At 34.7% G+C, this 24,834-nt stretch overlaps 1 protein-coding gene across 7 annotated transcripts in view; it reads right to left on the minus strand.

Annotated features, from left to right (window-relative positions):
* The window catches only part of LOC107041581, an 82,039-nt gene that overhangs the window by 33,600 nt on the left and 23,605 nt on the right, over nucleotides 1-24,834 (minus strand). For all 7 annotated transcript variants that reach the window (XM_015262187.1, XM_015262184.1, XM_015262185.1 and 4 more), the window contains 4 exons: nucleotides 19,895-20,865; nucleotides 18,507-19,171; nucleotides 17,387-17,552; nucleotides 16,655-16,852 (listed from right to left, as the gene is read on the minus strand). In XM_015262187.1, the coding sequence (XP_015117673.1) occupies nucleotides 16,655-16,852; nucleotides 17,387-17,552; nucleotides 18,507-19,171; nucleotides 19,895-20,865 (2,000 nt within the window). The remainder of the gene's footprint in view (nucleotides 1-16,654; nucleotides 16,853-17,386; nucleotides 17,553-18,506; nucleotides 19,172-19,894; nucleotides 20,866-24,834) is intronic.

Raw genomic sequence — 24,834 nt, forward strand, 5'->3', positions numbered from 1 at the left:
CATTCCCCATATCTTCAAATTTTTTCAAATTTTTCTTGAGTTCCTAGGGGGTTGAAACGTTCAATTTAATCAAAACTCCATAAGAGACCGTGTATAAGACTGATTTTGTTTATTTAATTTCTCGATATCCATAAGTTCTAAAATTTTAAAATTGTCACCGATGTTCACCATCTGTCTAATATTATTCATTAAAAAAATTATAACTTTGTTGCTGAATGTCAATTTTCAAGGTAATCGCCAAATTCACTTGGCACCCTTAAAACTCCAGAACCCTTGCTCCATAGCTGCGCTCCTGGCCTCAACGACGCCGGAACACCTCAAAATAATCAACGATTTTATCCGAAAATGTAAAATTACATTATGTTAATCCGATAAAATTTTTCATCTCCGATTTTTATTTTTTGCTGTTTTTATATTTTATACTCAATTCAAGTATTTTTTTCCCGTGCATATTAAAAATTGAGAAAAATCAAAAACATGATGCCAAATGACTGAACTGTTGAATGTAGAATTATACCGGGCGTGAATGATTCCGGTGTAAAATGCCAAAGACGTTATTTGTGGAGAAATTCATCACTGACAAAAACTATCTTATGACATTGCTCTTAAAACCACTCGTTCTCGAAATAATTGCATAATCAACAAAAATCCACTCGATTTCTTACTTTTTACGACTTCAGTGCAGAAATGATCAAGCAATGACTTTCGCTAAGTGCTAATGAGGATTGTAATGAAACGATTGCATAAATTATCTCGAAATTGCCATGCCGAATTGATAGAGCATGCGACAGGAGCAAAAAAACAATTAAAAATGACGAATTAAAGGGAAAATTGAGAAACGAAATTCAGGAGTTTAACTGAAATTTCATATCTGTTCTCTCTGTATTTCCCCCGAGCATTTTAAAATTGATGCTAGATGATGTCTTGAACAATTCATATTCTAGAAACTGAACGACAAGGAATTTTAATATTTCAAGCCCAGAAGAAGTAAAAAAGGGGATAATTACGAGTGACGTCTCACACCGTTGGCTTTTCATCGAAACGAAATCGTAATTACGTCAATTAAGTTCTAATGGTAAGTGGATGTCAGTCAGGGGCACTTCTTCGCTCTCCTTAAAGGATTTTAATGTCCCATCATGAGAAAGGATAACAATTTCACAAACTTTTGCTTTTACATCTGAGGCGAGTCAACTTATTTCGAGTGTTAATTTCTGTTTGATATCTCGGGTTGTGAGGGAGATACGGACATATTTGTGAAAACCTTTTTTATAGATCTAAATAGTAGCTACAAAAAAGGTCTTAATGCACATTTTGATATGAGCAGATCCACGGCAAATCAGTAGGACAAAAAAGGTAATGCTGGGGATTTTCTTCTCAATTTTTTTCTGGAAGAATGGCGATTAGAAAAAAATTTTGAAAAGAGAAAAATTGAAAAATGCGGATAATTAAGGGATATATGATTTTTTAAAAAGTGCTTGTTTTTGTCCAGAAATTTTTGTTTTCCAAATTGGGCCCAATATCTCTGCGAGGTTTCAAGCACTGATACCGCGAGACGAGACGAGAAACTGCATCTTCTCGTCTTGTCTCGTTGTCATGAAACCATTCTCTCGTCTCGCATTATCTCGTCTCTATAATCCAATTTGCACGGAAAAAAATACACTGAGGAGCAGAGAGGAGGAGGCTCTCTCGACTCTCGTCTCGTCTCGTTTCTGTTGTTGTCTCGAATGACTCGTCTCGTCTCGTTTCTGTCATTGTCTCGAATGACTCTTCTCGTCTCGTCATGTCTCTCGTCTCGCCTCTCGTTTCTCTCGTTCTCGACCGGCTTTTCTCGTCTCGTCTCGTTTCTGTTATTGTCTCGAATGACTCATCTCGTCTCGTTTCTGCCATTGTCTCGAATGATTCTTCTCGTCTCGTCATGTCTCTCGTTTCTCGTTCTCGACCGGGTTTTCTCGTCTCGTCTCGTCCGTTTCTGTCATTGTCTCGAAAATGACTCTTCTCGTTTTGTCTCGTTATGCCTCTCGCCTCGCCTCTCGTTTCTCTCAGTCTCGACCGGGTTTTCTCGTCTCGTCTCGTCTCGTTTCTGTTATTGTCTCGAATGACTCTTCTCGTTTTGTCTCGTTATATCTCTCGCCTCGCCTCTCGTTTCTCTCGTTCTCGACCGGGTTTTCTCGTCTTGTCTCGTTTCTGTCATTGTCTCGAATGACTCGTCTCGTCCCATCATGTATTTCGCCTCGTTTGTCTCGTCTCGTCTCCTTCCTCTCGCGTCTCGCGGTATCACTAGTTTCAAGCTATCGAATCGCCCTTTGAAACGCTCAAAAAACATGAAAAACCCTTCAAAGTGAGACGTCATACTTAACATTATCTTCAGTTTGCCGGGGTTTATGGGAGAACAAGTTTTTTATTCAATCGTTAATTACTCAAAAAAGCTAATTTTTTAAAAATCTGAAATTTTCACCAAAAATTGCCAATAAAATGACGAGCATTTTGGCGCCAATTAGAGTTTGTCTTTCGTCGTAGTTCGGCGGTTAGTAATTTTTTCAGTGAGACAAGTATTGAAAATGACCGAAAATGGCTATTATTCAGGCAATTATCGCCCAAATGAGTGAATATTCAATTGAATAATTAAAAATTAGTCAGATCAATTGAATTCTCGAATACCAACGAACGAAAGCTCTTTGAAAAATGTATTTCCATTCTATCATTAGAGAAAAATCAATTTTCCAGTTTGAAAGGAAATTTTTTTTGGACAAAAACTAGCAATTTTCAAAAAATTGTAACTCCCTCAATTATTCACATATTTTGATTTTTCTTTTATTAACATTTTTGTCTAATCGCCATCTTTTCAGAAAAAAATTGAGACGAAAATCCCCAGCATTCACTTTGTTGTCCGGCTGGTTTGAGGTGGATCTGCTGATATACCAGTTGGGTTTCGAGAAATTTAGTAAAAACTACAATTTAAGGGAATTGAGTTAGAGAAGGAATGGGTAAAAGGTCTCGTCTATAATATATCTAATATATCTATAATATATCGTCTATAACTGTTAATAACTGGGGATCGGCAGAGTAAAACTTCACGATTTCCTTCTCGTCCTGGAGGTATTTTTTCAAGATTCAAACTGAGATTTGCTAACATTCAAATTGCACTATTTGACCGCCAGGTATTCAAGATTGAAACAGGTTCGTTTTAACCATTTTCATTTGATTTCTTCTATTACTTCGCACGGAAAAAAATGTGAAAAACAGGAAAATTTTGGGAAAACTGTCATATTGATAATTGACAATGATTGTTGTTACTCCTCAATGTTTATTGCAAAGTAAACTTTCAGAATGAATAGAACAATTTACGTAAAAATCGTCTTTTTCAATTTCGTATGATTGTCACAGACTATTTTCCTCAGAAATTTCTTCCATAATGTTCATTTCCTCATAAAAAAGTAAAAATCAATCGGAAAATTCATGTGAAAGTTGCAAATTCATTTTTTATATTCCTACTCGTTTTTCAACCAGTTTCTCCTTAGAAATGTCAATAATTATTTTAAATTTCCTTTGAAACGTCAACAACAATCGCAGCAAATAATGAAAAAATAAGTGTAAAGAATGATAATTTCCCTTTTTTTTTCTTCCCTAAACTATTTTTCACAATGTTCTCCAAAAAAATCGCAATAATCTGCCTCGAGTTTCCTAAAAATAGTCATCCCAAATATTTATTTCCCCATAAAAATAGAGGATAAATCGAAAAATTTACGTAAAAATTGCAATTTTCATTTCTTTACGCCGTTTCTACCCTACTATCCACCATTTACCCCTAAAAGATCTCTATAATTCCCCTAAACATTCACCCAAGTGTCCATCTACGACGTTTATCGCAGCATAAACAATCAGAATAAATTAAAAAATAAACTTCAGAATCATAATTTGCAATTTTTCATAATTTTTCTTCTCCCCTGAGCAATTCCCCGAAAAATCCAAATAATTCCCCTAAATTTTGGTCGAAATGTTCATTCCTAATCCTCATTCCCTCGTAGAGGCCAAATAAAGTGCAAAATTCACGTAAAAATTGTAATTCCAACTAACAATTCCATCTGCATTTAAATAAACGAAAACAAATTGATGTTGGAGTAATTAAACAATTGATAATAATCAAGTCACAAAACCATGTGTATCGATTGCACTGTCAGCGTTGTGAGTCAGACACTAGAATGGTCCCGCCTTACAACACTCGCGATATCCACGACAGCGTCGAGTTGAGCACTGAAGGCAACACTGAAAATACGAGTGGAGTAGAGGCACCGCCGACTAGAGGTTTCGATCGGCTTCAAACCACCGGCTGGATGCCAGAATAGGAGGGGAGAAGAGATATTTGTAATCTTTACTCGTTGGGTCTCGTGTATGCTCTGGTATTTTTTAATTTGATTATTCATTATTATTACTATTATTCCATGCAAAATGGGTGAATTTTATAATTGAAAAGAAAAAATGGAAGAACGATTAATTGATTTGATATTAATTGATTCACTTTATTTTATTTATTTTATTTTATTTTATTTTGTTCACTGAGACCCAACAGCCAAAGCCAATGACAGGGTCACTACATATCATATAAAGTTGTAAAATAAAAGTAAGTATTGTGATAACAAAAAAAATGTGAATTAATGGCACGAAGCAGGTAAATAGGAGAAAATTGTGCACTAACAAAGATTCAAATTTAAATTATAAAGCAAACATTATGAAGCAGTTTCTCTTAGCCCAGATAAGTATTTGTAAACTCTAGATGCAATGACTCCAACTGAGTCCGTATGAACATCTACATTACAATCAGAATTCACAAATGAGTTAACGGATTAGTTATTACTTTATGACGTTTTGGAATTTTTCTTGGCATATTTTCAATGAATATTATAGTAATGTACTGCTAGATGTAATGTGGTAGGAGAGGTTGGGTAAAATGGACATTTTTGAATTTTTAAAAAATGTTAATGGCGGGTTGAAATGTTGATAAAATTTCACTCGTTCTCGCTTTGCTCGCACTCTCACTATCGCTCATGCTCTCACCCTCGTTAGCTAATACATATACTTTTGTAAATATCCACTGTTAGTTTAGTTTAGTTTTAGTTTAGTTATAGGTCGTCCCTGTAAATATGTATATGTAGGATAGATACAAATACTTTAGATATAAGGAAGAATGTATGGGAGAGAAACGGAAGTTCTTTGTAACCCGAAAGGGAATCAAATAAAGAATTATTATTATGTTGATAAAATTTAATATTTTTTTGTTCATTGCAAAGACCAATTCTTTCCCTTTGTGATGAGCCTAAACTGAGCTCAATTGATAAATTTGTTTCTGAATTATGAGTAATTGAAACAAAAGTCTAAAGTGTCCATTTTACCCCACTCGCCCCTATGTATTCTTTTTCTTATAGCCATGGTGGCTATTTCTTGCATTTCCTAGTTTTACACGGGAAAGGGAAGGGAACAGCGTAAAACCCGAGAGGGTGTACATGTGAAAAAAAAAGTTGAAATAAACGAGTGAGAAATTGCTCTTGTATTGTATATAGTATAGTTATTTTTGCTAATAAATTAGCAATATGCTTCCGAATAGTTATTTTGCACATCATTTCCTTCTATCCTGTATAATTCGTTGTTTATTTAATTTTATTAAGTTAAATAAGATCTCCTTTTACCTAATTTTGTCAGATTTTCAACTCAGTCGAATGTTATCGGCCGCATTATTCTTATTATCCCTTTTCTTCTACACAACCGATTGCCTTTTTTACAGTTCTATCTCTCCCCTCAGCCCTTCGATGAAATGTTAATAGAAAAATTTTATTCACACATACTTGAATGAATTTGAAACATCACATTTGAAGAAACGTGAAAGAAACGTGAAGTTGTTTTATATCGAAATATCTCGAAACTGCCTGACCGCTAATCCTTAATTTTGATTGGTCAATATGTGACACGAAGTTATTCACAAAAAAAACACGCGGCATTTTCAAATTCTTCAGTGACATAATTTCACATTCTTCAGTGGTAAATTTTTTTTCACGTCATATGTATATAATATATTTATTTCACATGCATATATATCACCGGTGAAATTAATAAATTCTGTCCTTTTATGGAGACCGATTATTTAAAAAAATTGAAGATAATTAATTGAAAATGAAAAATTCTTTATAGATTCTTTTACTCTACTTCGCTATTCACTTCAATCATTAGTCGAATTCTCTTTGATTCATCATCAATATTAATAAGGTATTCATGAGAAAATGGAATTCAATGAACTCCATTTCTTCATTGCAACAAATGAATAGATCAGCGCGCGCATAGATCTTGTGGTTTAAAAAGTCCGAACGTGGGATTTTTAGATGATGTCTGTATGTATGAATATATATGTGGTCTTTGTTCTTCATAGTTTTCGAAATTTTCACGGAGAGAAATTTTTGATAAAAATTATCCTACGGTTCTATAAAAGTGTATCATGAGTCATTGTTTCCTCATTTCTATCCCGAAATTTAGTAAAAATTAATAGGGGAGAATAGGGTAAAATGGACACTTTGACTTTTTTTTTAATATTCGTAGCTCAGAAACAGATTTATCAATTGAGCTCAGTCTAATTCCATCACAAAGAGGAATCATTGTTCTTTCTATTGAAAAGTAAAATTGTCCCATTTCATGAACAACACGTCATGAACATTTCCAAAAAAATCAAGTGTCCATTTTACCCCACCCTCTCCTATATGATGATCAAATTTTATTCTACGTTAGAGAAATTTTATCCTGACGCATAATAAATTTTACCCTTCCAGTCAAATAATTTTTATGTAGATAACAACGAAAATTCTAGAACGGTTGGTAAATTTTACCTTACCGGTACAGTAATTTTTACTCTACCGGCACAGTAATTTTTATTTTCATCAGGATAAAATTTCTCTAATGTAGAATAAAATTTGATCATCATATATTAATTTCACTAAATTTCGGGATAGACATGGAGAAACAATGACTAATGATACACTTTTGTCGCAAAAGTCACAAATTGCAAATTTGCCATTTTTTTAACGTTTTATACGGAGTTACTGTCTTTTGCCTCAATTATTATCACAATTTGCATATCAGTTGTGTCGTTAATTGAATAAGCTTTAAATTGCGAGGCGAATCATTCAATTTCAACACTTTTTCACAAAGTTATAAGACTTTTTGTCAAAAATGGATTTTTTCATGTTTTATTTGAAAATTCAAATTTGGCTGTAGTTTTCTACCCTTCTGAGTGAGATCAGCGGACAAATAGATATATCATTTCGAAGGGCACATTATTCGTTCTTCACATTGTGATGTATTGAATGCGATTTAGTTGAATTTTCATTAAGTTAATGGAGAGTGTTTCTCTTTTGAATGTCATGCCACACCTTGAAATTTGGCCTTTTCATTAATTAATGGATCTTTGGAAATAAGCAATGAGGTTTTATTATACACCAATTTCAAGATTTCAAGTAGATCTTTGAAATGCCGTGTGATTTTTCTCACTACATCCACCTGATCAATTGTTATGGGTGATTATGTGGCAATTCACGATTCCTTCAGCGTTTTAAGGGTGCCAAGTGAATTTGAAAAAAGATTCAAAAAACATTTTTTCTTTCCCTCCATCATGGGAGAAATATGTATTCATCCATCCGATGAAATTTCAAACCCGCAACCGGAACTAGACATCGAGAAAATAATTGCGGAAAATCTTCTATTTCGCGTGACGAACCTCGAAAAAGCATGGGATCAAATGGGTACGGCGGGTTGAAATATCTCTCTTATTCGCCCCGGTAACCCATTCTTTTTTGTCGCCATCACATTGAACACATCATTCCCCATATCTTCAAATTTTTTCAAATTTTTCTTGAGTTCCTAGGGGGTTGAAACGTTCAATTTAATCAAAACTCCACAAGAGGCCGTGTATAAGACTGATTTTGTTTATTTAATTCCTCGATATCCATAAGTTCTAAAATTTTAAAATTGTCACCGATGTTCACCATCTGCCTAATACTATTAATTTAAAAAATTATAACTTTGTTGGTGAATGTCAATTTTCAAGGTCATCGCCAAATTCACTTGGCACCCTTAATGCTGGATTGTTTTCATTCCCGTCAATAGTCAGTGGCATTACTGAAGTTAAGAATCAGTCGAGTTTAAAAAATTGATTGAAGAATCTATGTCATGCAGCCGGACTACACGGAGAGAAATTTTTAATAAAAATTATCCTACCGTTCTATCCACTGAGAGAAAAACAAACACGTCGTCAAACAAGTCTCGTTTGGGCCAACAAAATCGTTAGTTGAAAATTGACAAAAAAGAATTTGTTTGGTTCGAATTTGAAAGTCTTAAACATGAATAATTGTTCTGCTTTCGACAACAACGAAATATTCGGCTCAAGAGACGCATAATTCATACCAGACGGTGCCTTTTCAAGATGAAAATACCTCATAAAGAGGGAAATTTATCAACTAATATTTTATTCCTAAGTTATAAGATTGCTATCATATCATTATTATTGTTTCATTTAAGGGTTCATTTCTTGTCTGTGATTATTAGACAGCCGAAACGAAAAACTACTATTCCTTATTTCGCATAAAACGAAGATTTTTCGGAAGCAAAATACGTAGGGGAGTATCGAATAACGAAGAAGTAGTGCTAGAAATGACATTTCTTGCGTGTACAGAGAATGCAATTTTTTTTTAACTACTAAATCTATTTTTGCGACAAAATTTTTTCATTCCAGCGCACTCTCTGCATGTTTGGCACAAAAAACCTCTTTTTTTTATAATTTTCCAAAAATATTTTCTTGGCACAAGTAAGACTTGTTTGAGAACTTTGTCGTTTTTCTCTCAGTGTAGTACTATGACATGGAAAAATAGAAGAAGAAAATAGTGAAATAAGGATTCAAAAAAGAGAACCAATTCGGAAGCAAATTCCTAATTTATTAGCAACAATTACCATACTCATTTATTCAAAAATGCCATTGTTCTCTGCTTTTTAGGATGGGCATCAAAATTATTTTGGCCATCTTACGAGTTGATTTAGATGAGAATCTCCTTCTCGGAAAAAGTGGATTTAGACCATTTTACCGCTTCGCTACTGAAGTTTCCCCTAAACCCACGGATTCTCGAGAAATTTCAACAATTGACGGAAGACAATGTGTGAAGCTAATACCCTCAACGAATCCTTCGATGCAGAAATAAAAATATGCAGGCGAATCAACACGAGTTGTACCCATAAACTCATTCTAATTTCATCTCCGCTGCACGGGAGAAACAATTGCAAAACTCGAGCACGACTCCAACTATTGTTATAGTTATCTTACGTCACATTCTAGTATTCTATCGTCATTCGTTGGTCGATAAATGAGTAAAAATAACGGTCACGAGGCTTGAAGACCTTTCAAATAAGTGAGTGGGAGAGTGTACGGAGGTGTCTATACCATCGGTCGATATAACAATGAACAATGACAATCGAACTAGAGCGAAATATTTTGAAACAAACTATTCAGTGAAGAAACAAAACAGAACAAAGCAAGATCGTTTTAAGGGGTAACAGAAGGCCAACATTTCCTCGAAATTTTCAGTAGTAATACCACTGGTGCTTCAAAATTATCGGATATTTTCCGATAGCTTCGTTGCCTAAGAACGATTGTGTCAAATTTTGCAAGTTTAAAATCCCGAGTGGGAAGCACGAGGGATTTTTCTGTAAAATTTGACACACTCGTTCCTAGGCCGGGAAGCTTGAGGAAAATATCCGATTAATTTTGAAGCACAAGTGGTGGTAAATGACCCTACGCTCGTCTAGCTAAAGTGAACACATCAGTAGTCCAATATTTCTATCGAAATGAGCGAGTAGATGCGATGATTTAAATTACACATCAGAGGGTAAAACCTTGAGAATTGGAATTTATTTATATTAATTATGATAATTACTATTTTTCAATAAATAATCATCCATGAATGTGAAAAGTCTCATGTCCCTACGCTCGTTCATTTGTCCCCATGCTCGTTTGACACATGTCCCTATCCTCGTCTCGTGATTTGAGTGATATGGAAAGATTATATCCGAACTAATTACATCGTGAATATCCTATTTTGTGATAAAACAACATTAAAAAATATCTCGATGCACAAAATTATATTTCCATTGGACAGTCCAACCTTTTAAATGATTTTTTCATCCGTTTAGTCCGTTATCAGTTGACAGTTGGGTGCAAAACGAGCATAGGATCAATGCCATTTTCATTGTACCTATTCTTTTAATTGGCAATATTTCAGTGAAATATCCGGATATTACTATAATTTATGCATTTTTATTAAATTTTCAATTATTCGAAACCTTAGCCAAGGGATTTTTAATTCCATTTTACTATTGTAGCGGAGATATCAACGTTTTAAAATTGTAGAGTTTCTTAACTTGTGGCTTAAGAATTAACTCTGTCGTAGCAGGAGTTGAGGTGAATGTGATTTTTCTCTCTTATTATTCAATAAATCACGCTGCATTGGTGTCTATAACTTTTCTTATTGACTAAAATAATAATCCAATCGTACTTCGCTCTTAATAGACCCTTGGGACTATCAAAATGATTGAAATGTCATAGTTGGCAGGATCTGAACGAGCGTAGGGACAAAGACGGGCATAGGTACATTTACCTTATTTGACGGATTATTTTTCGACTCGGATTTCGGCCGAGCAGAGTGCAGTGAACAGCATCCGGATACATTTACAACCCACTTTTTTGTTTATCTGTCGCACAGAATATTAAACGTGAAATGCGTTGAAAGATGAGAACGACTTGAAAAGCTACTAGTGAATTTCCGTCAGAAATTTTTTAGAAGTTTCCGAAATAAAACTGTTTGACAGCCTCAAATACTGCGCTCTGATTGGCTGAAATTAGAGTGAGAAAAATAATCAAACAAATTTCCTGCTCAAAGTTATTTGTATTTTTTTCACCCAAAGCACATTGATCTTCATTATCGCTTCCTGGAGATTAATGCGCTTGGATTTATAAAAATATCGTTAACTTTCGGCAGGAAATTTGTTCAGAAAATTGGAAAATTAGCGGCATTCTGTTACCCTTTAAGGGGAGACTTCTATGAGTTTTAAAAATCGGAGACGATTGGAGTAAAATTTCTCATGCATTGAAGATCGATGATATATGTCTAAAAAAGAATAATTAGTGCAAAACAATTAATTGTTTATTGGTCGTTTGCTCCACACATCCCTAAAACGTTAAAAATAGTCCAGGGCCTCCAATTTTTGAGGTACAAAGGTTTTTTTAATTTAAAAAAAATGTGTAAAGTAACAATTACGAATTAGTTTTTTGAAATTCGACTCCTACACAGCTAATTTCGTTTTGTTTAATACAAAAATTTGCATCATATCAGCAGCGAAGTGATAAAACGGTTCAAGTCGACTTATCTCCCAGTTGAATTTTTTAGGAATATTTCCAAATCTAAGGGAGATGGCGAAATTTTCGTAATTACATTGTTTGAAACGCAACTAAAATTCCAGAACATTCTGATCGACTAGCTCGGCCTACTTCGAAAATCTCCGGGACCCTTCGGGTCATCAGTCATAAGTGACCGAAACACGCGCGAATCAGTTTAGGCTTAGCCTCTCACCGTACAAGTCTATCTCGGGCAAATCACCTGTACAAGTCTTACATCGCACCTCACCGAATACAGTAGCTTCTTGAACCTCACCTAGCTCACTAGTAATCAAGTACATCACCGGTCTTTGTAAGATCAACGTTTCGTTCAGTACATCATCACAATAATTAGTTAAAATTCAACTAAATTCAGTGATTCAACCTTATTAAAATTGCAGAGTATCAACAGTGACAATTTACCAGAGTGTAGAAATTATTAACGACGTGGTTCGATCCCACGAATAAACAGTGATATTTTTATAATTAGTGTCATCATTAATTTTCCAGCATCTCCCTCCACATTTTTCTCCCACATCCACCCTAAACCTAGTTCCTCACCAAACATACATTTATTGTAGCTCTCAATCGGCTCTACAAAAGGGTCCCGGAGATTTTCGAAGGTCATAATCAAAATTTTGCTATCTCCCTTAGATTCCGAGATATTCATTGGAAACTGGTCAATACCTAAAATTGACTTGTACCGTTTTACTTCACTACTGATATAAAATAGGCAACAAAAATATCCTTACAATATTTAAAATATCTTTTTGATTCTTTCAGAAACATTTTTTGGACTATTTTACCTGAATAGTGCATTTAAAAAGAAAACGAAATTAGCTATGTCGGAGTCGAATTTGAAAGAACTAATTCGTAATTCGACATCTCCTAATAAAAAAGGGTATTTCAAGTTTCTTTTTAAAACAAGGGTATTTCAAAATTAAATCATGGCGTTAAGACTAGGGTATCTCCCGTTTTCCTTCTCTTGACAGTTGTATAAATCGTACGAATGCATCAAAAAGTACAAAAAACATGAACTAGTTCACGTTGGAAGAGAAATAAAATGATTTGCGAGCTCCGTGAGACTTAGAAATGGATGTGAACAACAAGCTTTCACATGAATTTTGAGATACCCTTGTTTTAAAAAGAAAATTGAAATACCCATTTGTTTTATCAGAAGATGTCGAATTGTTATTGTAAACATTTTTTCAAAAATTTTGAAAACAAAAAACCTCTGTAGTTCAAAAATTGGAGGCCCTGGACTATTTCTAAAATTTTAAGCGTCTGCGGAGCAAACGAACAATAAACAATTAATTTTTTACGCTAGATATTCAATGTGTGAGAAATCTTATTCCAATGGCCCGCGACTTTTAAGACTCATAATAGTCTCACGGACGAAGAAATTTAATAGAAAAACCTCTCGAATTCGTTGGAAAATTCTATTGAATTTCTATTGAACTGTTCTATTAGTTTTTGGCTGATGCTATTGACATGTTCAATAGAAAACGCAATAGAAAAAGTCAACAGAATTCGATTTTTCTATGTAACTTATTCTTTTCATATATTTTCTATAGAATTTGCTCGACTCAAATTTTCCAAGTTTTTTCGTTTGATTTTCTTAATGAGAAAAAAAGAAGAATAGGATGAAAAAAACTTGGAAAATTTGAGTCGAGCAAATTCTATAGAAAATATATGAAAAGAATAAGTTACATAGAAAAATCGAATTCTGTTGACTTTTTCTATTGCGTTTTCTATTGAACATGTCAATAGCATCAGCCAAAAACTAATAGAAAGTTTAACAGACATTCAATAGAATTTTCTAACGAATTCGATAGGTTTTTCTATTAAATTTTTTCGTGCGTGCTCACGTTAATTGCTAGATTTAGAAGAACATAGGCGATATTTCCCGTGAAAAATTGCCCTAAAACATTTTTTTGTAAAAAATTTAATTCTCTACAAAAAAGGACTTCTCACATTTTTCCCTAGAATCATTTGTTTTCGAGATAATTGAATAATTAACAAACACGTTCAACTCGCCTTATTACGTTTTGTAATTTCATTAAAGTACTCATCATTGAATAGTTGTGTTCTCGTCGTCCGATCAATCATCTCCATCATATTCTATTTATTCATATTTATTTATGTATCACAAAGAGAGTAAAAAACCTAACAGCGAAATAAAATGAACTAGGAAATAGTTCTATTTCCGACATTCGTGAGCATCTGGAATGCCTCCCACGTGGCTCCAGGCTGTCTGTTCCATGAATATATGATTTCTCGTGATGACTGAGACCATGACTCATCGGCACTTAGTCTTACATTGTCAATATTTTGAGAACTACTCTTGCAGGAGTAGATTAAACACTTTTCAAGTCAGTGAATGACTCAAGTGGGTAAACTTTGCAGAAAAAAAATTGCGGGGATCAACACTAAGCGATTTACTAGAGACAAGACTTTGGACTATTCATTACTCTATGAAGCAACGACAAAAATTTTACCCTAGGAAAATGTTCCACAATTTTTTCAAAATCATTTCAACAGTCAAAAATCATTCGTTATTGAATTAAGACCAATTTTGATTTTCTCTCTGCTGATAAATATCGAATTGTCTCGTCAATCAGCGAATTTAGGAGAAAATCAGCAGCGAAGCGGTAAAATGGTTCGATTTTTACTATTGGCCAGTTTTCAATTAATATCTCGGAATCTAAGGCAGATTGCAAAATTTTTGTTATAACCTTTTTTGTAGAGCGAATTTAGAGCTACGAAAAAGGTGATCACGAAAATTTCGCTATCTCCATTAGATTCATAGATATTCCTCAAAAACTCAGTAGAGAGTTGAATCGACTTCAGACCCGGGTGGATTATCTTGCGAAGGTTATCTTGATTGTTGTTCCATCTGCATAATGTCAAATATATCACAATTTCTATTGGATTATACATCACATAGAAGTCCCTAAAAATTCTGATTGTACAATAAAAAAAAATAGAGAAAAACTGAGCATTTTCAAAGAGCGTTTTTAATAAAGATTAAGAAATAAGTAGTTCACGGATTTTTTCCCCCCGAAAAAATTCTCCAGAGAAAAATCCCCCGGATAACTATCCCTCTGGAACTAAATCCCCCGGAAAAAATTCCCGGAATTATTTCCCCTTACGAATGTAAAAAACAATTACACAAACACACGTTACCAACGTCAATTTTATTTATTACATCCTTCAATCTTCGGAGATACGCAGAATGAGAATTCAACTTTTTCAATACATCAATAATAAATAAATTACGTGACTGCAATAAATTAATTGTCAACATTTTCGAACCAATTACATTATATTAATCCGATAAAATTTTTCATCTCCGATTTTTATTCTTTGCAATTTTTTAAATGTATTCTATCAAAATGTGAGGGTAGAAATTGAAGTGATGGGTATTCTGTCATTATTTGAAAAAATTTATCAAATTTAAAACTTTCCGGAGACATTGAAAAATCGAAATTTTTATTTTCCTGGTGATCACGTATCTCTGTTCTTTCTTTCACTTTCTTCCATTGAAATTAAACCATAGAAAGGGAACACATTGATATTTTTTCGTCATTTAAAAAAAAATCAGTTTTTAAATTTTTCAGAAAAATAAAAAATCGTTTTCTTTTATTTTCTTGCTGATCATCTCTCCCTGCATTTTTCTCATTTCCTCTCAATGAAATCAGATTATGAAAACGAAAAATTTCATTGTCATGATCTGATTTCATTGAGACGAATTATTATATTATACTGATATTATTTAACATAAATATCTCTTCATTAGAAAATAAGAAAAACTGTTCCCACAATTTGTATACTACAATGGGAATAGAATCTAATAAATTTAATATAATCTAATCGCAAAGAAAAATTGGAAAGAAAACAATAAAATAAATTAATATAACAATATAATCTAGTCCGCTAGTCCCCCAAATTAATTCAAATTAATCTCTTGCCCCAATAATCAATGAATCTTCATTAACAAGCATTCTCGCCCTACAAAGTTGCAGATTTCATAAAAAAAACTGACAACATTCAACAAAACATCATCTTACACTACCGAAAGAATTCATTTCAAAAGAAACATATTTCCAAACAACCAGTCATGAATAAATAAATTCAGTAGCAAAGTGGTAAAACGATTGAAGTCGACTCATCTCCCAGTTGAGTTTTTGAGGAATATTTCCAAATCTAAGGGAAATAGCGAAATTTTCATAATCACATTTGTTGTAGCTCTCAATCGGCTCTACAAAAAAGGTTATAATAAAAATTTTGCTATCTCCCTTAGATTCCGAGATATTCATTGAAAACTGGTCAATAGTCAAAATTGACTTGTACCGTTTTATCACTTCGCTACTGAATTACATTTCCGAAAAATTAACGGTCAACGTTTTCAAAACAATTTCCCTACATACTTACTTTCCAACATTAACAATAAACTTAAAAAGTGTAATATGTTTATTTTTCATTTTTGCCAGAGATTTTTATTTCGGTAATTTTCAGAGGAAAATATTCTGGGGGAATAATTCAGGGGGAATATTTAGACGAGGGATTTTTTTCCACGGGGAAATTTTTCCGGAGGAATTTTGACGGGGAAATCTTTTTGGGGGGAAAAAAATCCGGTCACCGAAATAAGTCCGATAGAGAGGAAATAGTGAATGGATAATTTATCATGGTAATTAACGATCTGACAGCTATTGACTACTGGGACAAATGACGACCCAACAGCCATTAGATACATCAAATTATTAATTTGCAATTTCCTCCGTATTGATTTTATTTCCAAATATTATTCAAAAACGCTCATTGAAAATGCTCAGCTTTTGTTCAACGTTTTTTTGATTGTACAGTCATAATTTTTGGAGACTCCAGGGGTGTGTAAACCTAAATAGCAATTGGAAATCATTTCAGATTATCAAAATAAAAGAAAAATCAAGATCACATTCGCAAGATAATCCGGACCTCAAACCGTTTTACCGCTGCCCTACTGAAATGTAAAAAAAACTTTTTTTGGAAATGAAATTCTCCACAAAAACGACTCATCATACAAATAATTAAACAATTAGCAAAATGGTTTTTCTTCAATTTTTGTTGCTTCATCATGGAATTCGTTTTTAGAGAACAGAAAATGTTTGAAAAATTGTGGATACTGAAGAAGATAATAATGTGAAGAGTAATACATACCCAGACTCAGTTGTGGCTGGATTATAGTTGTTGTTGGTGTTAATACTGACGTTGTTGTTAGCCAAATTTGAGTTGGAGTTTTGCTCGACTGTTCCCAGGAGTGAAGACCACTCCCTCATCACTTGCTCACCCTGTGCCTCCAATTCTGAGATTATTGTGGCGTCGTCCAGCTCGTGCAGTGCAGGATTCGACTCCAGTCTGCGCAAAAACATAAGAATTAGAAAATTGATTTAAAAAATCAATCAACTCATCAATTGTTGCTTTCGAATGGAAGCATTGTAATCATTCAAATTCAAGGTTTAGATTTTTTCTGTCATATCGAAACATTATGATCCAAAACGGCCAAAAATGCAAATGAATAGATGGAATTGAAACTTTTTTTTTCAAATATAAGTATTGTTGAGCCCTATCGATCGCCATTAATTAAAATTTAAGGCCCGGGTGTACTATCTTTCGAACGTTATCTCCATGTTTTTTTTTCATCTTTCGTCCTCTAAAATTGTCAATTAAGTCCTGCATCATGCAGAAGTTTTGAAAAATTATGAATGAATAATAAAAAAAAAGTAGAAAAAATTTTTAATTTTTTCAAAGAGCATTTTTAATTTATATTCAGAATAAGTTGAATAAGGAGAAATTGAAAAATGTATCTGATTTATGGTGATAAATGGCGGCCTGTCATGGCTCTACTTCGCCTTTCGTTATTTTATTTATGTTATGACAGTCTTGAATTACCTTTTATTAACTTCATCATAAGAACTAACTTCGCTGCATTCGTAATCTAGCATGAGATCATCTGATGTGATAGATTCACAGGGAGAGAGGGTATTCACACTTCCAGTTCTGCTGATTCTCCTGCAATTTATGGGACTGTTCTCCACGCTCTTTCCGTGCGTTATACCTGTGAAGAACATTAAATTGCAATCAAGTGGTGGTCAAAAAGATCAAAATATTTCATGTCTAGACAATTTACAAAATATCTTAAAAATTGGAAGGTTCATTGAAAACCTTCTAAGGAACATTTTTATTTATGAATAGATGACGAATTTGCTCATGCAATTATCAAAACCCAAGTTCAAAAATTGTTTCCTACTTCTCTCGCAAATACCTCTTGAATCACTCCAAAGAAAAAAGCCTCTAGTTTCCAGTAAGAATCTCTGAATTTCAGTAGTGAAGCGGTGAACCGGTTTAAGTCAATTCCATTCTAGCGCCAGTTCTCGATGAATATCTCAAATTCTCAAGGAGTTAGCAAAATTTTCCTAAAAATCTTTTTTGTAAAGAAAAGTGAAGACTATTGAAAAAGATCTTACAAAAATTTCGCTATCTTTCTTACATTCCGAGTTATTCAACAAAAACTCAACTGACCACTTCACCACTGAATTATTGTAATCGTCTTAAAAGTCAATTGTAATGAAAAACTAATTTTCGCAAAAAAATTGGCTTAATTGGCCTAATAATGCTGTGATAGCAATCTTGTAACTTGGGGATAAAATATTTGTTGATAAATTTTCCCCTATATGAGATATTTTCATCCTGAAAAGGCACCGTCTGGTGTGAATTATCCGCCTCTTGAGCCAAATATTTCGTTGCTGTCGAAAGCAGAACAATTACTCATGTTTGAGACTTTCAAATTCGAACCAAACAAATTCTTTTTTGTCAATTTTCAACTAGTGATTTTGTTGGCCCAAACAAGACTTGTTTGACAACGTGTTTTTCTCTCAGTACGGTTACGAATTTTCAGTTATCTTAGCAAATCAGATCCCACCGACCAAGTATTTGCTAGGCAAACGAAATTATTTTTCTGCATATAGGTTTCGGACCATTCTACTCATCATTTCAAAAATGATATTCTTACGTGTCTTGGTAGAAGATTCCACAACAGCGCTTCCCACAGTTTTCCCCTGTCCCCTAGTGTCATCGAAAACCAGTCCAGGCTGATCAGCAATCTCGTCATCAAAGTACTCCCTCCCCTCTGACAAGCTCAGCGAATTCGAGGCATTAGTCGGGGTACCAGGTGAATCATCCTCATTGACTCCACTCTTCTCAACGATCCTCTCCCTCTTCGATGTCTGATTGTCCGACTGCGTGATGGAAGCAGTCAGACTCTCCACAAGACTGTCGACCGGCGACGTCTCGTCGATAAGAGTGGTGGAGGTAGCAGCAGCTGCTGCAAATGCAGTGTCCTCGATAGTCAGCAGAACTGATCTCAAAGTGTTTTTGGGTAAGGTACCGCTCTTGGCAGCATTGGAGATGGTCTTCATGGCGTCCTGACTGGTTGTCAAGGGGTCCCTGAGGACTTGAGTCGTCCGATACTCGTCGATGGAGCTGAAAGAGTACTCGTCAGCCATCGCTTCACCATGGCCATACTCAGGATCGTCAGAACTCGGGGGGCTGAAGTCAGATTTTATGGAGGGAACCTTCTCAGAGCGAGATCGATCTTTGTAGACCTTTTCCTCCCCCAGGCCCTCGTCGTAGCCCTCTGACGATGTTGTGGACATCGAAGTCGTTGACTCTGTGTATCTGGAGATGTGAAAGACGATTCAGTAAGTGATCTGGAGGATTGATGGAGAGAGCCTCGTAGGAAAAATCATATGGAGAATTCGAAAATTTCCTATAGAATTTTGCAGATGGGATTTCCATATCAGGTTTTTCCCATTGGATTTCCTACAGGATGTCTTATAGGGCTAGGGGGCTATGCCCCCTGCTCGCTCCGCTCGCCAACCCTTATTCTACCCTTGCGACCCTTAATCTGACCTTCATTCTGCCCCTCATTATATTTTGGAGTCTTAATTTCGAGCACCAAATTTTCATCACCAAAAGTCGATTGGGATTTTTACAGTACAAAGAGATATTGAGACCCTTATTTTGACCCTTAGTTTCCCCTAGTGGGAAAACATAAGGTGAAGGCGTAACATGCCTGATCAGAATTTCGAATCGGACTTGATCTGTTTCTGATCGAGACCTGAACAGAATTTCCACTCGGGTCTGATCCCCATGACCCTTATTTGCACCCTTAATCTGACCTTTGTGATGCTTAATCTGACCCTTGTGACCCTCATTATAACCCTAGTGACCCTTATTCTGACTCTGGTGACCCTTAGTTTCTGACCCTTCATTCTTGACCCCCACGTCCCTTATTTAGTCCCTTACTCTGACCCTTGTGATCCTTAATATGATTCTTATGATACTTATTTAGACCCTTCATCTGACCCTTGTCACTGCGAATGCGAATCCGTAACTCACCTATTATCCTTATTAATCACCCTCTGATACTGCACAGTCCTTTCTCGCACGATCCCGGTCCCCAGGTTGCCAGCGAACCCCTTAGGCAGAGGAATGACGGAGATCTCAGTGACGGTGCTGCCATCCTCCACCTCCCTCACATCAAAGCTCTTCCCACTGACAACCATCCTCAGATTTCTCGGTCTGGCAGCATTCCCCCGCCGCCCAGGGGACTCGAACTCCCCGCAGTTGTCCACCAGGTATCCCGGCTGGGAACCAACCCCAGAGTCCTCAGTCCCCGACCCCGACTGGGACCCCCCTGACCCCTTTGAAGCAGTCGATACCTTCCTACTCTGATTGGCAGCAGTCTTGGCGATCTTCGAGTTGGAGTCCGTCACCCTGACTGCGTACTGGGGCTGGGGGAGATGACTCGTGTGGAGGGTGTACTTGGAGACAGGCTCGGGGATGCTGGACATCCTCCCTCTGCTCTCCTGGACAACAGTCTGATGATAAGGAGGATTATTCCCTTGATTACTGAGCCCAGGCCTGACCTTCGGGTTTCCATGGGTTTTTTCAGGGTTGAAGTAACTCCCACGCGCCTTCTCCTGGGTGTAATGACCCTGGCCAAAGTGCGAACCCGAGTGACCCGAGCAGATGTCACCGACTTTATCCGTGAATTTGGCCTGCGGAGAACGAAAACCAAAACGATTTGTGCGAACTGCAACGCCCGATGCTTGCTCCTTCTTCGGAGGCGCTAGTCGAGGTGTCGAACGACCTGAGGAGGCACTCTGCACACGGGTGTGACGATCCTCTTCGTCGATGATTCGATGACGAACTTGCTCGGGGCCCACCGACTTGGATCGCTGCGGGGAGACCTCGGGGGCATTGTTGGCTAGGTAGGCATCACCTCGGGAGCGACGACGGAAGCCGAAGGAGATTGCGGTGCCACGCGTGTGCGGCGCACCCCTCTTCGAGGAGCCCTTCTGGTCGCTCTGGAAATTCAGAGGACAGTTTAGTTATTTATTTGTTTTATAAACAGCTTATTTGTTTTCTAATCTCAAGTTTGGGACCTGAATAATTCATTTTTCATTCACAAACTTTTGAAATATTGGGTATGAATTTATAATTAATTGTTGATAGGGTGAATCGTCCAGTGTTCGAAAGAATAACGTCACAGTTATTTTTGACGTAGATTTAAAAATATAACCAAGTCGAAAATTGATTTAAAAATAATTATAATTCCCCTGTACATCTCCATAGATAATAGAAAAAAATATTATGGATATTAATTGAGGATACAATTAATGATATGAATACAAAAAGCTGAAAATGTGTGAATCGAAAACTGTTTTTTCCACTGGTAATAATGTAACTTAGACATTTTCAATCATCACAATATCATTTGGAAATGTCATAATTTTATTTTTCATGTACAATGTGAGAAATCTCTACCTTCTACTAATTTATTTTATAGAAAAAGTACCAATTAGTTCGATTACTGGTCTGGTTCGAACACTGGTTGGTTCATCCTAATTGAAGATTTCAAACGCTTTGAAATCGCTAATGACGTCACACAGACGAACTTTTCTCCTCTGGAAAAGGGTCGTATGCGCCACTCACTGTTTTCCCTTCATTTTTATGAAGCCGTAAATATCATAAAAATGAAGATTTGAAATAATAATAATTCTTTTCAGTAAAATATAATGATAGTTTTTTTTTATGATAGATTTTTATTTATGGTTTCATTTTTGTGAAACCATAAATATCATAAAAATTTATATATTTATATATATTTATGGTTTCATAAAAATGGAGAGAAAACAGTGAATAGTTTTTTTTTCATTTTTCCACTATTGTAGAAATATTTATGAAAAAAGGTCGGATGCACCAAAAAAATTGCCCTCCAAAGCAGGTATAGGCAATAATATTAGATTTTGACAATATTAAAAAGGGATTATCTTCTTATATTGTTCCAAGTTTAATTATATTTAACAAATTTAAAATATTATAGAATTTATTATCTAAATTTTTCGATTGATGGTGAATAAAATATTTGATAATATTGAAATGTAATTTTTTAGTTAAGGGGAGACTACTATGAGTTTTAAAAGTCGTGGGTTATTGGAGTGAGACTTTTCATACGTTGAAGATCGATTATATAGATCTGAAAACGAATAATTAGTGCAAAAAAAAATTTTCCATTGTTCGTTTGCCCGAAAACGCTTAAAATGTTAAAAATTGTCCAGGGCCTCCAATTTTTGAGCTACAAAAGATTTTTTTTTTTAATTTCCGTGTGTGGAACAACAATTNTGTACCACAGTTTTCATCCGATTTCAACTTTTTTTTTTAATGTTCGCTATACTCCAACGAACAAACGTAAGTTCCGTTTTGCTTTATATTTATCAGATCATGAGAAAATGATTTTTTTAGTTTCTATTTTTTTCCCTCTTTTTAGCAAATGCTAAAATTAGTTGTTTTTCGTTATTCCACGTTGTAATCATACGTAATCGAAATATTATAACAAAAAAANCATTGTTCGTTTGCCCGAAAACGCTTAAAATGTTAAAAATTGTCCAGGGCCTCCAATTTTTGAGCTACAAAAGATTTTTTTTTTTAATTTCCGTGTGTGGAACAACAATTACGAGCCAGTTTTTTTGGAATTCGACTCCTACACAGCTGATTTCTTTTTTTTCATATAAAAAAATTCACTATTTGTATAAAAAAATACAAAAAAAGCAAATTCAGCCATGTAAGAGGCGAATTAAAAAAAAAAGCTCGTAATTGTTATTCTACATATTTTTTCGAAAATTTTGAAAAAAACATCCTTCGTAGTTCAAAAACTGGATGCCCTGGACTGTTTTTGGCATTTTAAGCGTTTTTGGGTAAATGAACAATAAAGAAAAAAATTTTTTTTCCACTAATTATTCGTTTTCAGATCTATATAATCGATCTTCAACGTGTGAAAAGTCTCACTCCAATAACCCATGACTTTTAAAACTCATAGTNCAAACCCAAGTTTCCGTTTTGCTTTATATTTATCAGATCATGAGAAAATGATTTTTTTAGTTTCTATTTTTTTCCCTCTTTTTAGCAAATGCTAAAATTAGTTGTTTTTCGTTATTCCACGTTGTAATCATACGTAATCGAAATATTATAACAAAAAAAATGGGCGGAAAACAACGAATTTTAGCATTTGCTAAAAAGACGAAAAAAATGAAAACTAAAAAAAAACCTTTTCTAATGATCTGATAAATATAAAGTAAAACGAATACTTGGGTTTGTTCGTTGGAGTATAACGAACATAAACAAAAAAGTTGTAATCGAATGAAGACGAAGAAGTGGTCCAAGGAGCATTTTTAAGCTAAAAACGTAAAAAATGACGTTTTTGGTGGATATACGGGGCAAAACGGTTCGGGTGCGTAATTTTTCTCACTTAACAAGCTAATTCTATCTTTCAAGTACAATTTTCAATTATCGAAATAATCGTCAATCTTCCTACCTAAATTATTGGTTGATAGAATATTTCGAGATTCAAATGTACAAATTGATGGTTACTTTAATATTCAAAATTTTTAAGATTTATGTCAAAAATTGACAACTTCACAATTTAACGGTAATTATGATTGATTGATATGCCTATCACTGCTCCAAAGTTGGGTCAAAATGATTCTNGATATAAAAAAGTGAGAAAAATTTCGGACCCTAACTGTTTTGCCCCGTATATCCACTAAAAACGTCGTTTTTCACGTTTTTAGCTTAGAAATGCCCCTTGTACCACAGTTTTCATCCGATTTCAACTTTTTTTTTTAATGTTCGCTATACTCCAACGAACAAACGTAAGTTCCGTTTTGCTTTATATTTATCAGATCATGAGAAAATGATTTTTTTAGTTTCTATTTTTTTCCCTCTTTTTAGCAAATGCTAAAATTAGTTGTTTTTCGTTATTCCACGTTGTAATCATACGTAATCGAAATATTATAACAAAAAAAATGGGCGGAAAACAACGAATTTTAGCATTTGCTAAAAAGACGAAAAAAATGAAAACTAAAAAAAAACCTTTTCTAATGATCTGATAAATATAAAGTAAAACGAATACTTGGGTTTGTTCGTTGGAGTATAACGAACATAAACAAAAAAGTTGTAATCGAATGAAGACGAAGAAGTGGTCCAAGGAGCATTTTTAAGCTAAAAACGTAAAAAATGACGTTTTTGGTGGATATACGGGGCAAAACGGTTCGGGTGCGTAATTTTTCTCACTTAACAAGCTAATTCTATCTTTCAAGTACAATTTTCAATTATCGAAATAATCGTCAATCTTCCTACCTAAATTATTGGTTGATAGAATATTTCGAGATTCAAATGTACAAATTGATGGTTACTTTAATATTCAAAATTTTTAAGATTTATGTCAAAAATTGACAACTTCACAATTTAACGGTAATTATGATTGATTGATATGCCTATCACTGCTCCAAAGTTGGGTCAAAATGATTCTGCAGAGCCCAAATCGTCCAAATTTCATGTTCCCTAGATTAGGTTTATGCGACCTTTTTTGACTTAGCACGCGACATGTTTTATGGGGAATTTCATAATCTCCAAAAAAGATGTTCTGAAGTTTTTCTGTGAATCCACTCGTTTCTAAAATATTTAACAGTAAATAATCGTAAACCCACTCGTTTCTGTAATATTAAATTAATTTTCACTTCACAACTAAATACTTCCGCCCATACACGCTGCACGAAAAGAAATATTGAAAAAATTATCGCCACAAGAAAAACGTCCATTCACAGCTATAAAATTGTACCGAACCTCACACTCCAGTGAAAAAACGACTAAAAATTACTTGAAATCAATGGAACTTCTCAATAATGAATTCATTAGCACCAGACATTGCGAAATCAAGTCTTTATGCCGCGGGAAGAGTGTTTATTTCGATTAAAACCATAGAACTATTTGATCTC

Source organism: Diachasma alloeum, unplaced genomic scaffold (assembly GCF_001412515.2).
Source record: "Diachasma alloeum isolate Michigan unplaced genomic scaffold, Dall2.0 Dall_scaffold_00368, whole genome shotgun sequence".
In the NCBI taxonomy this organism is placed as follows: Eukaryota; Metazoa; Arthropoda; class Insecta; order Hymenoptera; family Braconidae; genus Diachasma; species Diachasma alloeum.